At 56.2% G+C, this 14,063-nt stretch overlaps 6 protein-coding genes across 6 annotated transcripts; 2 read left to right on the forward strand and 4 right to left on the reverse strand.

Annotated features, from left to right (window-relative positions):
- Window positions 1–75: 75 nt before the first annotated feature.
- On the reverse strand, window positions 76–318 carry CCMA1212_003320 (uncharacterized protein; the record flags this gene model as incomplete). The annotated part of the gene is made up of 1 exon (XM_073700672.1): window positions 76–318. A coding segment is annotated over one exon (243 nt), but the record flags the coding sequence as incomplete, so codon positions are not given.
- Window positions 319–2,928: 2,610 nt separating this feature from the next.
- CCMA1212_003321 (Aspartate aminotransferase) lies at window positions 2,929–4,708 on the forward strand (the record flags this gene model as incomplete). Its single annotated transcript, XM_073700673.1, has 5 exons — window positions 2,929–3,042; window positions 3,266–3,275; window positions 3,354–3,404; window positions 3,514–4,163; window positions 4,259–4,708. The coding sequence occupies 5 exons, from the start codon at window positions 2,929–2,931 to the stop codon at window positions 4,706–4,708; spliced, it is 1,275 nt and encodes a 424-aa protein (XP_073560500.1).
- Window positions 4,709–5,035: 327 nt separating this feature from the next.
- CCMA1212_003322 (Uncharacterized protein) lies at window positions 5,036–6,180 on the reverse strand (the record flags this gene model as incomplete). Its single annotated transcript, XM_073700674.1, has 2 exons — window positions 5,036–5,971; window positions 6,037–6,180. The coding sequence occupies 2 exons, from the start codon at window positions 6,178–6,180 to the stop codon at window positions 5,036–5,038; spliced, it is 1,080 nt and encodes a 359-aa protein (XP_073560501.1).
- A 551-nt stretch (window positions 6,181–6,731) lies between these two features.
- Window positions 6,732–7,583, forward strand: CCMA1212_003323 (54S ribosomal protein L24; the record flags this gene model as incomplete). The annotated part of the gene is made up of 1 exon (XM_073700675.1): window positions 6,732–7,583. One exon carries the CDS (start codon window positions 6,732–6,734, stop codon window positions 7,581–7,583), a length of 852 nt encoding a protein of 283 aa, XP_073560502.1.
- A 320-nt stretch (window positions 7,584–7,903) lies between these two features.
- On the reverse strand, window positions 7,904–10,458 carry CCMA1212_003324 (uncharacterized protein; the record flags this gene model as incomplete). Its single annotated transcript, XM_073700676.1, has 6 exons — window positions 7,904–8,707; window positions 8,766–9,681; window positions 9,759–9,991; window positions 10,060–10,130; window positions 10,212–10,299; window positions 10,411–10,458. The coding sequence occupies 6 exons, from the start codon at window positions 10,456–10,458 to the stop codon at window positions 7,904–7,906; spliced, it is 2,160 nt and encodes a 719-aa protein (XP_073560503.1).
- Window positions 10,459–11,633: 1,175 nt separating this feature from the next.
- Window positions 11,634–13,787, reverse strand: CCMA1212_003325 (Plasma membrane fusion protein PRM1; the record flags this gene model as incomplete). Its single annotated transcript, XM_073700677.1, has 1 exon — window positions 11,634–13,787. The coding sequence occupies one exon, from the start codon at window positions 13,785–13,787 to the stop codon at window positions 11,634–11,636; it is 2,154 nt and encodes a 717-aa protein (XP_073560504.1).
- Window positions 13,788–14,063: the final 276 nt, after the last annotated feature.

Raw genomic sequence — 14,063 nt, forward strand, 5'->3', positions numbered from 1 at the left:
AAGAAAAGAAGAGGATGCCGACGAGAGAAGGAGGGAGGTGGGACGAGAGGGGAGGATAAATATACGAAGCAGGGACTAGGAGGTGAAGAGCAAAAGTGCGGAGACGAGCATCGGAGAGAGAGAGAAAGAGATGGAGAAGCGGAAAGACGAGCTCAAAGGACGAGGTTGAGATGCAGCAGCAAGGCCAAGGCCAGGGTCGGTTCGACGGCCGCGGGTCGAGCTAAGCCGAGCGCTCTGGAGTCGATCCAATGGTGCGAGCCCGTTTCTCTGGAGCCTTGGCTCCAAGTGGGCTTTTGAACGAATCGGGCAATGTTGTATCGTGCACACAATGAGGCGAAACAAGTGGTGGTGCTATTAAGTAGCTATGCATTATCTCGTCGAGGGCCATGGCTCTATATTGTAGCCCATGACCTACGTATGTACCTATGAAGGGCTTTCTTCCCCTCTCTCTCGACTCTCTCTTTCGAGACGCTCGCCGCTGTCCATTTTCAACATACTCGGCAACAAAAAGGATGGCGGAAGAAAAACTTTTTGTTTAGCTCACCAGCATTCTCCTTTGGTGACACTAGGTATTAGCAAATTGCAAAGCCCGGGAGTGGCTCATTGGCGGCGGAGGAGCCCGCAGAAGAGCTGCTTCGGTTCTAGGTTCTAGGAACACGCGACCTGGCTAGCCTCAGTCCGGCAAAGTAGCAGCATAAATGGCGATGGGGCAAATTGTGGTATCGACTGGGTTTATTTGGGGCTTTTCGGGGTCTGGTTCTCGTTCTGGTTCTGGGCAGAAGGCGAGAGAATCAATTCTCTGGTCTTTAGGTGGTCACCGCTTATAGGTTTGATTTGACGCTGTTGGTTGTTGGTTGCTGATGCGCGCATGTTTCTATCGGCATCACTTGCAGGTGCTGTAGAAATTTCTGCAGGCAAGGTGGCCAAATAGTTCCGACAGTGGCTCCTTGGAGTAAATGATGGAAGTTTTCGTAACATGCAGGCGGTTGTGGTTATCAGCGCAGATGGATAGCCCTGGCTAGTGCTGTCCCGACAAGATATGCAAAGCCGGTGAGGCCGCCGACGAGACAGTCGAAAGGCTCGTTCACTACATCGAAGAAGCACAAAAAATCACGAGTGAGAGCGGCGTCAAGGGAATAGACACCGGATCTCAACTGTCCTCGTCTCCCTCTCAAGGCCGTTGAGAATCTGCCAGTAGAACCAGCAGCATCTGCGGCGACATGCATGTGCAAAGTGATAAGAGGTCGTACTCGGCATGATCAGTAGTAGAGACAGCAGCAGCTCTGCAGCCAAGGCTGACGGGCCGCGGCCTCGAACACGCCGGGCCAATAACAGGCGCCGCGATTCTACAGCACAGCAGCCGTCGAGACCAGCCGTCGTCACTCTCCCGCATCCCCACGGGGTAGAATCTGAGATGTCGTCGATGCGGGGGAAGCGCTAGAAATGCTAGATGACAGCTCTGCCCCATCCAGGCCCAAGCCTTGCCCTGCCCGGAAATCTGGGCAGCTTGCGTCGCTTCGAGTTGGGGGCCCTTGGAGGTTGCGCGGCTGCTCTGGCGATGCGCAGGCGAGCGGCGTTTTGGTGTCGTGGGCCAGGCCACGGCAAAAATCATTGCAGGCCCACCGGTTCTTCGGCGGCGCTAGCCGAGAGGGGAGAAAGGAGAAGACACCAGATCAGCTAGTCTCGCCGAAAACTTTCCTGTTTGAGTAATTTTCTTGGGATCTCCAAATAATGGAGCAGGCAGAGGGAATCCATATCATATCGATAATCGCTCGAAAGGGAAGGCATGGCCTGCCTGGTGATCCCTCACTCTTTGGCTTGCGGCTGCCACTGTATCAAAGGAGCATCCTTGACAGCATCTGTCAGCGTCAAGGTTAATTCCCAATCTTATTGTCAGTCGAATATGGTTGGCAAAAGTTGGCAAACACTCATTGACGGTTTGCGGGTGATCAGTAATTGAGGGCTTCGCCAATCTCATGTTTCCTTGAGCTGGGGAAAAGGCAAAACAATGGCTCAGGAGACGAGGCCTTCTCACCATCGGTTCCCAAGTCAAGCCATGAACCACCACCAGAGGTCATCGATAAGCGCTCTATTTCCCCTGAAGACGACCAGCGAAACTCAAAGAGACAGCAAGGTCTGGGTCGGTAATTAGCCAGTATTACATAACCATGATAACCACTTGTTATCAATCAGTCATCTCTCCCGCTTTCGTCAGCCGGAGCAGCTTGCAGCAATATCCATCCACCGCTCTTGGGTCATGTCTTTTGAGCTCAATCGGCGATACATTTGCCCGCAGTGCCGCCCACTTTCTAGGTTGCAGATGTTCTCGGAGGCATGTCGGAGCTTCAAGTCTGCTTAGGTCAACGTTTCTCCGAGTCTTCCCCGCACAATTGCTGCCACAATGGCGACTTTTTCTGTATGAGCAAATCCTCAATATCGGGCTCTGGTCGGATGTAGCTTCTGCCTTACTTTAGTAAGGGCCATGTTGCAACACCAGTATGAAAATTGCTTCTTAGTATATGCTTGAGATGCCCTCTGACGAGGATTCAGCTGTTGTGATAAATGTAAAGATACATAGGATCGAAAAAACAAAGCATCATTTTATTCCCTCTTCCCTCTCTCTCTTCCCCGTTTCCACCTAGCGGTGCCTTTTGCTCCGAGCTCACTAGACCAACACCAGCAGGCGACCCACCAGAATTTTGCTCAACCGCCCAGCGACATCGAACCACCTCCGACGTCTGACTGTACCTCATCTCCCAGTCTGACTACCATCACCTCTTTGGCCTCTACCTCGACTGAGCAGCTTGGACGAGCCTCAGCACCTTTTTGGGACGCTCAATTGCCCGCTATATCTCTCTCATTCTGCTCCCCTAGCAGGCCCTTGGTCCCTCTCCTCTCTGTCAAGCCCCCGCCCCCGATTCCGAAACTATGCTGTCCACTCTTCGAGTTGCGAGCAGGCGAGCAGTCCTGCGGCCTGCGACCCTGAGGCTCGCCAGCCGTGCTGCCCTGTCTACCTGGATCAACGTCCCCCAGGGCCCTCCTGTGAGTTGGCAACTGTGCCGGTATATCTTACGTGTGGACCGTAACTGACAGCTGGATGCAGGACGTAAGTTGATGTCAATTGGCTGAGGAACTCGGCCTTTACACGACCGATCAAGGCGAAGATGCAAACATACGTCGATTATCCATCTGAGATACCGTCGATTTATTCGTATATGAATTACATCGGATAAGCTAACATGGATCCTGTTCGAAATGCGCATAGGCAATTCTGGGTACGACAGATCTTCTGACTTCTGCTGCATATACGGGCGTTGCGTTCCAGGCCGACTGACTCTTCCTCTCCTTTCCAGGCATCACCGAAGCTTTCAAGGCCGACAAGTTCGAGCAGAAGATCAACCTCGGTACGGTACTCCTACGCCTTTCGGCAGCTTTCTACATCCGATAACCCCCCTCCGGGTCACCTCTGATGTGCTGCAACGCCGACTAAACATATTACTTGTCTGGTTATAGGTGTTGGCGCATACCGTGACGATGCTGGCAAGCCTTACGTCCTCCCCTCCGTTCGCGAGGCCGAGAGAAAGATTGTCGACGCCAAGCTGAACAAGGAATACGCCGGCATCACTGGTGTCCCCGAGTTCCCTCCTCTGGCCGCCAAGCTGGCCTACGGACCCAACCAGGACGTCCTCGACCGCGTTGCCATTACCCAGACCATCTCCGGCACCGGTGCCCTGCGCGTTGGTGCTGCCTTCTTCCAGCGCTTCTACTCCGGCGACAAGAAGATCTTCATCCCCAACCCGTCGTGGGCCAACCACAAGGCCGTCTTCAGCGACGCCGGCCTCAAGGTCGAGACCTACCGCTACTACAACAAGGACACCATCGGCCTCGACTTTGAGGGCCTGATTGCCGACCTCAAGGCCGCCCCCCTGGCCAGCGTCTTCCTGTTCCATGCCTGCGCCCACAACCCTACCGGCGTCGACCCTACCCCCGAGCAGTGGAAGGAGATCTCCAAGGTCGTCAAGGAGCAGAGCCACTTTGCCTTCTTCGACATGGCCTACCAGGGATTCGCCTCCGGTGACACCGACAGGGACGCCTTTGCCGTCCGATACTTTGTCGAGCAGGGCCACGACATTGCTCTGTGCCAGTCATTCGCCAAGAACATGGTAAGCACACATGGATTCCTCATGATAGAATGACCCATGATGTCCATTGCACGAATACCATGAAGGGATGGAAAGCTAATCAGTTTGAACACCAGGGTCTCTACGGAGAGCGTGTTGGCGCTTTCTCCCTGACCACCGCAGACGCCGACGAGAAGAAGCGCGTCGAGTCCCAGCTCAAGATCCTCATCCGACCCATGTACTCCAACCCTCCGATCCACGGCGCCCGCATCGCCTCCGAGGTCCTGAGCAACCCCAAGCTGTACAACCAGTGGCTCGGCGAGGTCAAGGAGATGGCCGACCGCATCATCACCATGCGCGCCCTGCTGAAGGAGAACCTCGAGAAGCTCGGCTCCAAGCACGACTGGTCCCACATCACCAGCCAGATCGGCATGTTCGCCTACACCGGCCTCAACGCCGAGGAGATGGAGAAGCTGGCCAAGGAGTACTCCGTCTACGCCACCAAGGACGGCCGAATCTCCGTTGCCGGCATTACCAGCTCCAACGTCGGCCGACTGGCCGAGGCCATCTACAAGGTCAAGGGCTAAAGAGAGTGACGCATAAGATGTACAATAACCGGTGAGGATGGAACAGTAAAAGAGCTTATACTATCGAATCGTTTTTCACCAAAAGCGAGAAGTGTGTTCTTTCAAAAACAAAGACCAGGATAGGGCCAAGAATACAAAAGAGACTCGGCGTTGTTGATGCTTTCCAGATCACTGTTTTGTAATAGTCGATGTATCAATATTATGAAGCAACGTCTCTAATGATGTATTGTGCCCTTGTGCCTTTCTGACATGTCATGCTCTCGGGCAAAGGTAGGGAAGAATGATGAATGCGCGCTAAATGTCGAGTCAAGCAAAGACGGTCATGTCTCATCGCAAATCATGAAGTCGTAATCGGTCCAGATCCCTCTGTGCATCATCCATCCGCTTCCCACCATCAGCATACGCCACGACACCATCTCCCAATGTCCTCGCCTCATCATCATCATCATCATGCTCCATGTCACCCTGGGAAGAATGCCCATCGTGAGCATCAAGCTCACCCTGCAACTTCCGCGCCCTCTCCGCAATCTGCGCATTCGCATCCTTAAGATGCGCCCCGTAGCGCTGCAGCGCGGCCGCGCTCTCCGGCGTGTACACCTCCCTCCTGAGCTTCCACAGCGCCTGCTCAGACAGCTTCTCCGCGCGCTGCGCCTCGAGCGAGACGTCCGACGCGCGGAGCTCCAGGCTGCGGGCAATGACGCCGTGCTTCGCCTCGAGGGCACGCACGAGGCACGTGAGGCACTCGGACAGGATGCCGAGCAGCTTGGTCAGGGAGGCGACGGCGCGGAGGCGGGCCGCTTTCAGGCTTTCCTCGGCGGCGGCCAGGCCCGCGTGGAGGGCGGCCAGGTCCTTGGGTAGGGAGGCGACGTGCCGGTGGAGATAGGACGGGTTCATGGCGGGATGGACGATGCGGGCGAGGCCGAGGGCGGAGGCGTGCAGGTTGCACGCGATCAGGTCGGCGAGGTCGGGCAGGAGGGCTTCGAATTCGGAGAGCGGCGGGCTGGACAGCAGGAGGGCGATGGAGTCTGGGGGAAGCGTGTCCACGGCATCGAGGAACGAGGGGAGGAGGAGGAGGAGCTCGAGGAGGGCTTCTGGCGTGGCTTCGGCCGAGGACTGGGCTTGTCGCTGCTGGAGACGCTCGCTGGCTCGGGAGAGCCTTGTGGAAGCTGATGAGGAGGGCTTCGGCTCGGGAGGCGTGGCGGTTGCGATGGCGCGCTCTAGGAGGTAGCGCCTTGTTGCTTTGTGGCGATGCTTGTCCAGGCCCTGAAAGGCATCAAAAACTGTGAATGGGGAGTTCATAACCTGGAGACGGCGTAGTCAAAGCTCACCTTTTGCACCGCGGCTCGATCCTTGGCCTCGGCATCCTCTCGCGTCGAGCCATCCGGGTTGAGGATGGCCGTGGTGATGACCCGATAGAGCTTGGCAAACTCCGGGTTGCTCTGCAGGATCTTTTGCTCAACGGGGGGAAACATTGCTCTCCCAGCAACAGCCCCAGTTTGGCAGCAGGATTCAGTTTCGTTCAACCATTGATGAAATCACAGTAAAATGGAAAAAGACAAAAAAGCTCGAATGAAGCCCCTTCTTTGCGACGCTTCAACTCATCACCCCCCCAGCGACGAAGCCCAACTGCATGGACGTGGGGTAACCAAGGAGGTGCCCAAACCAAACATTTTAGTGCAACTGACAGCTCTCCATTGCTTCTCAGCCTTGCCGGTAAGCGCGCGAAAGCACCGCGGAGTCTCGTGACCTCAGACAAACTTGTATGAAATACGTACCGACGAAAGCGTCCCGCCATCGGAGCCGGATCATTTAGATGATGCGCGCTCTCATCAGATTGTGCGCAACACCACGACAGGCCATCCAAAATTCTCCAGAAGAAGTTTGGTGGGATCGAGGGGCATCAAACTCGGGTCTTGTTCTCCATTGAGCCTCGCACTCCCTCCAATGGTCTTGTCATAGGGCCATCCAACACCTCTCCACCTGTTCCAACATCCGTCCCGACGATAAACGAGCAACGGCAATCATGGCGCCCGCACTCCCCTCGTTCACGGCCCTCGCGGCCTCGGCCTCACGATCCTCGTCGTCGTCCTCCTCGCTCCTCGCCTCAACCCTCCGATCCCTCTCCCAGTTCCAGCCCTCACCCTCATCGCCATCAACAACACCATGCCCCCGCCGCGCCTTCTCGACCACGACCCCCCGCCCAACCAAAACCGTCAAGCCGCACCGCCTCCCAAGCGACCTCATCCCTCCCTACCCCTACGGCGAGCGCCGCATCTACAAGCAGTCCAACGCGGGCCTCTACGGCGCCGCCCGCATCCGCTTCGGCAACAACGTCGCCCCAAAACACAACAACAAGTCGCGCCGCTTCTGGCGCCCCAACGTCCACGTCAAAGCCTTCCCCATGCCCTCCCTCGGCGGCGCCCGCGTAAAGACCCGCCTCACCCTGCGCGTCCTCAAGACCATCCGCCGCGAGGGCGGCATCGAAAACTACCTGCTCAAGAGCAAGCCCGCGCGCATCAAGGAGCTCGGGCCCGGAGGCTGGAACCTGCGCTGGCTGCTCATGCAGAGCCGCGCCGTGCAGCAAAAGTTCAACGACGAGAGGGTCGCCCTCGGGCTCGAGCCTCGCGAGGTCGAGGACAGGGACGACATCATCCAGTATGCGCTGGACTATGCCACGCCCGGGCCCTTGAGCTTGAGGAGCCAGGCGACGCTGGCCGAGATGAGGGCTGCGCTCGATCAGACCTTCGTCCTGGGCGACGAGGACCTGGCGGACCTCGAGGGCATCCAGGAGCTGTCTGACGAGGATGAGGAGCTGTTGTTGCGGGAGCTGGACAGGGTCGAGGAGGAGGCAAGATCAAGAGAACCCAAGGCATAAAAAAGAAAGAAAAAAAAGCAAGGCGCCGCCATGTAACGACTCTCCAGAACTTTTCTAGTTTCTTCTTTTCTGTATATCATTGTACGAATATACTCATCGTGTAGAATAAACCCCGCCGTCCCGCACACAGCAAGCATTCACATAAAAGGAAGACGGAGAGTGGGGAGAAGAGAGTATAAAAAACAAAGATGTATTTTTAAAACGCCTGATATCCTGATCCCAAGCGCACAACCGCAAAAAGGCGTTTGACGCCGTCATCTACCTCATGCCAAATATCTACCCTCTCTCAAAGTACCCTATGTAACCCGAACTTTTTGTGTCTAGAATCGAAGGTCCCAGCCAATCTGGGGGCCGAGCCTGGGCAGCTCCTCCGCCACGCTCTGCACGTCCTTGTCTCCTCTGCCGCTGAGGCAGATGACCAGGTCCTCGTCCTTCTTCATCGTCTTGGCCAGCTCCATGGCTCCGTAGATGCCGTGAGACGACTCCAGCGCAGGGATGATACCCTCCAGCTGGCTGAGCAGCCTGAAGCCAGTCAGCGCCTCGGCGTCGGTGGCGGCAATGAACTTGGCTCGCTCGGCATCCTTCCACGAGCTCAGCTCGGGTCCGACACCGGGGTAGTCGAGACCGGCAGAGACAGAGTGCGTCTCGATGATCTGGCCGTTCTTGTCCTGGAGAACGTATGTCCGGACTCCGTGGAGAACACCCTTTGACCCGCCGGTCAGGGTAGCACTATGCCTGGCCGTGTCGACACCGTCACCACCAGCCTCAACACCCAGCAGCTTGACCGAGGTATCGTTTGCGAAGGGGTAGAACATGCCGACAGCGTTGCTGCCACCACCGACGCAGGCAACGACGGCATCGGGGAGCTTGCCTCGCATCTCCTGCATCTGCTTCTTTGTCTCGTCACCAATGACGGATTGGAAAGTCCTCACGATGGTGGGATAGGGGTGAGGTCCAATGGCGGATCCAATGATGTAGTGAGTGGTGTCGAGGTCAACGACCCAGGCGCGGAGAGCCTCGTTGACGGCATCACGCAGAGTCTTGCTGCCAGCCTCGACAGCCACAACCTTGGCACCGAGCAGCCTCATTCGGAAGACGTTGAGGGCCTGTCGACGGACATCCTCCTGTTCCAAAGGGTCAGTAGCTCATTCACTCAGGGTAAAACAGCGGGCTTCATCTTACAGCTCCCATGTAGACTGTGCACTCCATGCCAAACTTGGCGCACACAGTTGCAGTGGCCACACCGTGCTGGCCGGCTCCCGTCTCAGCAATGATCTTGGTCTTTCCGAGACGCCTGGCCAGGAGAAGCTGTCCGAGCGCGTTGTTGATCTTGTGGCTACCAGTGTGGTTCAGGTCCTCTCGCTTGAGCCAGATGTTGGCACCACCACAGTGCTCCGTGAGGCGCTCGGCCAAGTGCAGACGAGAAGGCCGTCCCATGTAGTCGTAGTACGATCGGTACTCCTCCCAGAACGAGGGGTCGTCCTTGATCTTGTTGAAGCCCTCCTCAAGTTCGGACAGGCAGTCCATCAAGCTCTCTGGGACGTACTGGCCGCCAAACTCGCCGAATCGCTCAGGGATCTTGCCGTGGAGAGCAGCCAGCTGGGCCACCAAAGCGCTGTCCTGCTCTGCCGTGATGCGGTCTTCGTCAGTAACGACGGCTTCGACGGAGACGGACTCCGCAGTAGCGCCCTGGTTGCCAGGAGCATCCTGAACCAGACCAACTTCATCCTTGAAAACGGGGCGAGCATCGCGACCGCACAGATACGCGCAGTAGTTCTCGACCTCGGCCTCGTGCTGGCCCGAGGGGGCCTTCTGGATGGTGGTGATGATCTGACTGCCGACGACGACACCGTCGGCGATGGCGGCAACGCTCTGGAAGTGCTCGTGTGTGCTGACACCGAAGCCGACAGCAGCCGGCTTATTTCCGCTGTACTTCTTGACTCGGGCGAGGAGCTCGGGGAGATGGCTGCTGAGCTGACCCAGAGCGCCGGTGACGCCCTGTCTTGAGACGACGTAGATGAATGAGTCTGCCAGCTGGCAGAGGATCCGCATGCGGGTATCTGAAGTCGCAGGAGCAATCAGGGGGACATATGAGAGGCTAGCAGCACACGGCATGTGTGATTAGCATACACTCCAACGGAGCGGGATTGTCCAAATCAAGGGACTTTGACTCACCTGCCCTTGGTACAGAGCTTGCGGAACGAGACGGCCTCCTCCGGGGGCAAGTCGACGACAATGAAGCCATTGACCTTGGCCTCCTTGCAGTCGTTGAGCAGGCGCTCCTCGCCGTAGCTGAGGAGGGGGTTGTAGTAGCCCATGAGCATGACGGGAGCCTTGAGGCCGCGGGACCGGGCCTCCTTGACCATGCCCAGGGTCGACTCGATGCTGACGCCATTCTTGAGAGCAATCTGTGCGGCATCCAGGTTAGAGCTGTGTCGGGGAGCCAATGCCTTGTGGTTTGTAGGTTTTCCCGTACCGTGTTTGCCGTTTGAATGGTCGGTCCGTCAGCAATGGGATCTGTGAAGGGAGCGCCGAGTTCAATGACATCTGCAGTCGTCCAAACGAATTAGCATCAGCAGCACCCCAGCGAGAATTTTCATCGTGGAGGAGAGTGGAGAGACCACTCACCAGCTCCTCCCCTCTCCATGGCCAGCATGATGCCAGGCGTGTCTTCCGGTCGAGGGTATCCCGCAGTCACATACGTGACCAGCGCCGGCTACATCGTGAGAGCCCAATGTCAGCAACCATCATGTCTCGCCGTCATCGTCTCTTCCCTGCCAAGATGCTACCCCGCCATCAACCACCAGACGAAGGTCTGAATACTAACCCTGCCCTGCGCCTTGCAGCGCTGAAAAGTCTGCTTGATAGCCTCCATAGCGTCCCAAAGAGTCCCAATTCACAGGCTTTTGCTTGTCCCGTTTGTCCAGGTATCGCAGCTTGCTTTTCACTGGCAGTGACAAGAACGACAATTTAAGAATGACTGATGACGAACGGGTGGAAGTTCTCTCGACGTATTTATTAGTCTAGACGACAAATCTGATACTTGTTTCGCCGCCCGCCCCCGATCCCGGAAGAAATGCGGTCCGCCCCTCCATTCCAAAACTGCAGCTGCAACCTGCACCTGCACCCTGCACTTGCATCTGCATTTTCGCCTCTCGCTCCTGCCACCCGGAAAACGCTGCACCTGCATGAAAAGACCCCGCCTCCCGCAGCTGCAGCCGCATGGTTGGACCCCCGCCATGACGGAATTGCCCAATGCGGCAATACCCTGCAGCAAGCAACAGCGAGATTCCGTTCCCATGCGTTTCTGACAACTTCAGGTTTCTTACGAGTCTGTTTGTCACTACTAACATGCGATGTCATGCAATGCAGATGCGTATGTGCGTGCTGCCTTTCCGCTGCAAGTAGACCCTGTAGGCACAGCACTTGGTCCTTGCAGGCAGAAGCAGCAGAGGAGAGAGGCCATCGTTGATTAATTTCTGGGGAAAAGACGAGAAGTAGACAACACTCTCGATTCTTGGGTGCGGGACACCATGCTGCTGCCGGTACCCCATTCACAATGGCTCCCGATCTGACAGCGTCGCCACCAGAAAACGCCTCCTTTGCCGTTCCGCATTGTCACTGACTAGTCCGAAGCCATGGAGCTTGTGTGTCAAAGGGGGACCGTGACGCGGCTATTCAAATCGCATTCGGGATGAGATGAATACGGAAGTGCTTGTTTTGGGTTTCGCAACTGTGCTGCTCTCTAGAGAAGGAAAGATGGAAATTAATACATGATGCAGTTTGATGCAGATAAGACGGAGCAAGCCTTGCTCAAGTCAAAAATCAAATCAAGAGGCTTCGGATACCCTGACGCCGACCTCCATGATCCCTATACCTCTTTTGCCAATTTTTTAACTGATTTGTCCCTTTTTCACCCCGTCGAGCCAGCTCGAGCAATGAGCTATTATTATCACCCCCAGGAAAAAAACGTCCCTCCCTCCCCTTTACCAAGCCAACGGCCTCCCCCAAGCCACATTTCTCTTAGCCACCCCTCCTGAACCAACTCCATCAGAAGCCGCTTTTTTCGTCGTAGCGATCATACGGATTGTTGCTCCTCATGCTCGGCTTCGTTGGGCTCGCGCCGTATATGAACTTTTCGCTGTTCCCACTCCTCACCGAGCTCCCGCTCGAAGAAGGCTCCCAAGGAGGCGGCGGCTCCTGAGACCACGAACGCTCAGCAGGCGACTCAAACTGCGTCTCACCCTGTGTTGGGTAGCGGATGCCTCCTTCAGCACGGCCACGGTCCTGTGCAGACATCCCCACAAGTGTCCGTATCACGCCAATGAGGACGACAATCACGTAGACGAGGAAGATGCCCGTGGAAATGAGGGCTTCTTGCACCAAGCTGCCGTGAAGCCAGCCGGTGACGTGTCCAACAGCTTCGGTAATCTCGTCGCTCGAGGCGGATGAAGGAGAAGCCAGGAAGCTCCCGAGCTCCGAGTCTCCAGCCACAGAGCTGTTGGCTCCCGCGCTGAAAGTATCGTTGGGGAACAGGGGCAGTTCAACGTGGGCGTGGTCGTGCACCCATGTGAGCCCCTTCTGGACGCTCTCAATCTTGAGCCCAATGACACAATGGAGGATCGACTTGACCGGGCCCAGGAGAAAGGTGCCGTTGAGCGCAGCATTCAGACCGCCCTCCATCTTGTCCATGAACGTGTTGATTGTGTCGTTGACAGCCCCCGTGGCGTTGCTCACATAGTCGAGGAGATCACCGTTGATATCGTCGTTGAGTCCTTTGATGACATCGTTGGCATCTCGTGCCCAGGAGTCAGAGACGTTCTGCAGGCTTTCCACCACGTGATCCGCAAATGCGCCGACCTCCTGCCTCAGTGCAGGTGTCTTCTCTTCGACGGCTCTGAGGAGGATGGCCTGGCATATGCACGCAAAGAAACCGGAGAGGGCGAGCGAAAGGACGAACAGGGCAGCCGGTGTCGTGGCGTATGCAATGCACCAGCGGATGAGGATCTGCTTGTTCCCACTCAGCTTGCTGGTGAACCGAAGGCCCCATGCGGCCGTAAAGGGCCGAGAGGCCGTGTAGACGACGTCCATGGGGTCGCGCTGGCTATCGCTGACGAGCTTGGTGTGTTCCTTCTGCCGCCGCCATCGACGAATCTCCAGCCATGCCATGGGCACCATGGCGCCCACCGCCGCCAGGGTGAAGACGACGATGAAGGCCACACGGGCCTTGGCCACGAGCTTGAACAGGCCGTCAAAGAAATTGTTCAGCGAGTCGTTGTCGGAGCAGAACGTCATCTGCTGCTTTTCGGCAAGGGGAAAGGCGCTCCTGTTGAATTCGTAGCTTCCGTATTTCTCGTCCAGGGCTTCGCGAAGCTTATTGAAGGGAAACGCGATGACAGATTCAGTCATGTTCTGGACCTCCTTGAACGTGGGTATATCATCGTTCAGTTTCTGGACACCGCCGACAAACTCGGTCGTGTTGATTTGGAAGTTCTTCAGCTCGTCGATGGGTTTCGTAAAGTTGACTTTGGGAATCTTGGGAAGCACGCTGCCAAAGATTGAGTCTTCAATATCCGACGTGAGGTTGGCGATACCTTTCTGCAAGGCATTGGCGATCTTCTTAATGTCGTCGACAGTGCCGTTGACCAGACGGTTGTACGCCTTTGTCGCGTCTTCAGTGACATTGCCAATCGCATCGAGAGTCCCGTGTATCATGGCCGTAATAAGACAGGTATATGTGGCTGCAAGGAAATTGATGTAGAAGATGATGATGCCCTCAACGCCGCTGATGACAAGGTCGAGAATCTCCACCATGCCGTGGACGGTCTTTTCGACACCCATGGCAACGAGCTCATTGACTCCGGAAGACAGATAATGAGGCATGGAAGCCATTGCGCTGCCCAGATCTTCGACTTTGGTGCAAGCAGAGAGAGCCTGTGCCTCAGCAGTCACGAGGTTGTCGTGTAGCTGGCCGGTCAAGATGATGGTCCGGACGAGGACGAGGACAATGAGGACAGTCCATCGGTTGATCCATACTTGCGAGAGCCGGGAGCGCAGACTGAGATACGGGGTGATGTAGGGAGCCGTGTCTGCGCGCGGCTCTATGATCCGTTCAGCTATGGATGGAACGAAGGCGTCGATTCGGAGAGAGTCTGGAACATGAGGAAATCGCGGCGGATTATCGCCCGTGCGAGGAAAAGACATTATGGAAGAACGGATCTGTCAAACAGCGGATGCGGCGAAAGAAATGATGAGTGGCGTTGAAAGGCGTAATGAGAGTCGAGATATTCGTGACGGCCGGCCGTTTGAAGTTGTAAAAGAGCAGATAGTAGAAGAAGTCTGGAAATGGAATCTAGAGAAAGAAGAGAACCGTAGATGAAACCCCTAGGAAAAGGAAAGATGATACCGAAAGGAAAAGAAGAAAAAAAGACAAAGGAGACTGAACAGAAGGAAAAGAAGTATCTATTCATGCATCGTGAT

Source organism: Trichoderma ghanense (genome assembly GCF_004382785.1).
Source record: "Trichoderma ghanense strain CCMA-1212 chromosome Unknown scaffold_3, whole genome shotgun sequence".
In the NCBI taxonomy this organism is placed as follows: Eukaryota; Fungi; Ascomycota; class Sordariomycetes; order Hypocreales; family Hypocreaceae; genus Trichoderma; species Trichoderma ghanense.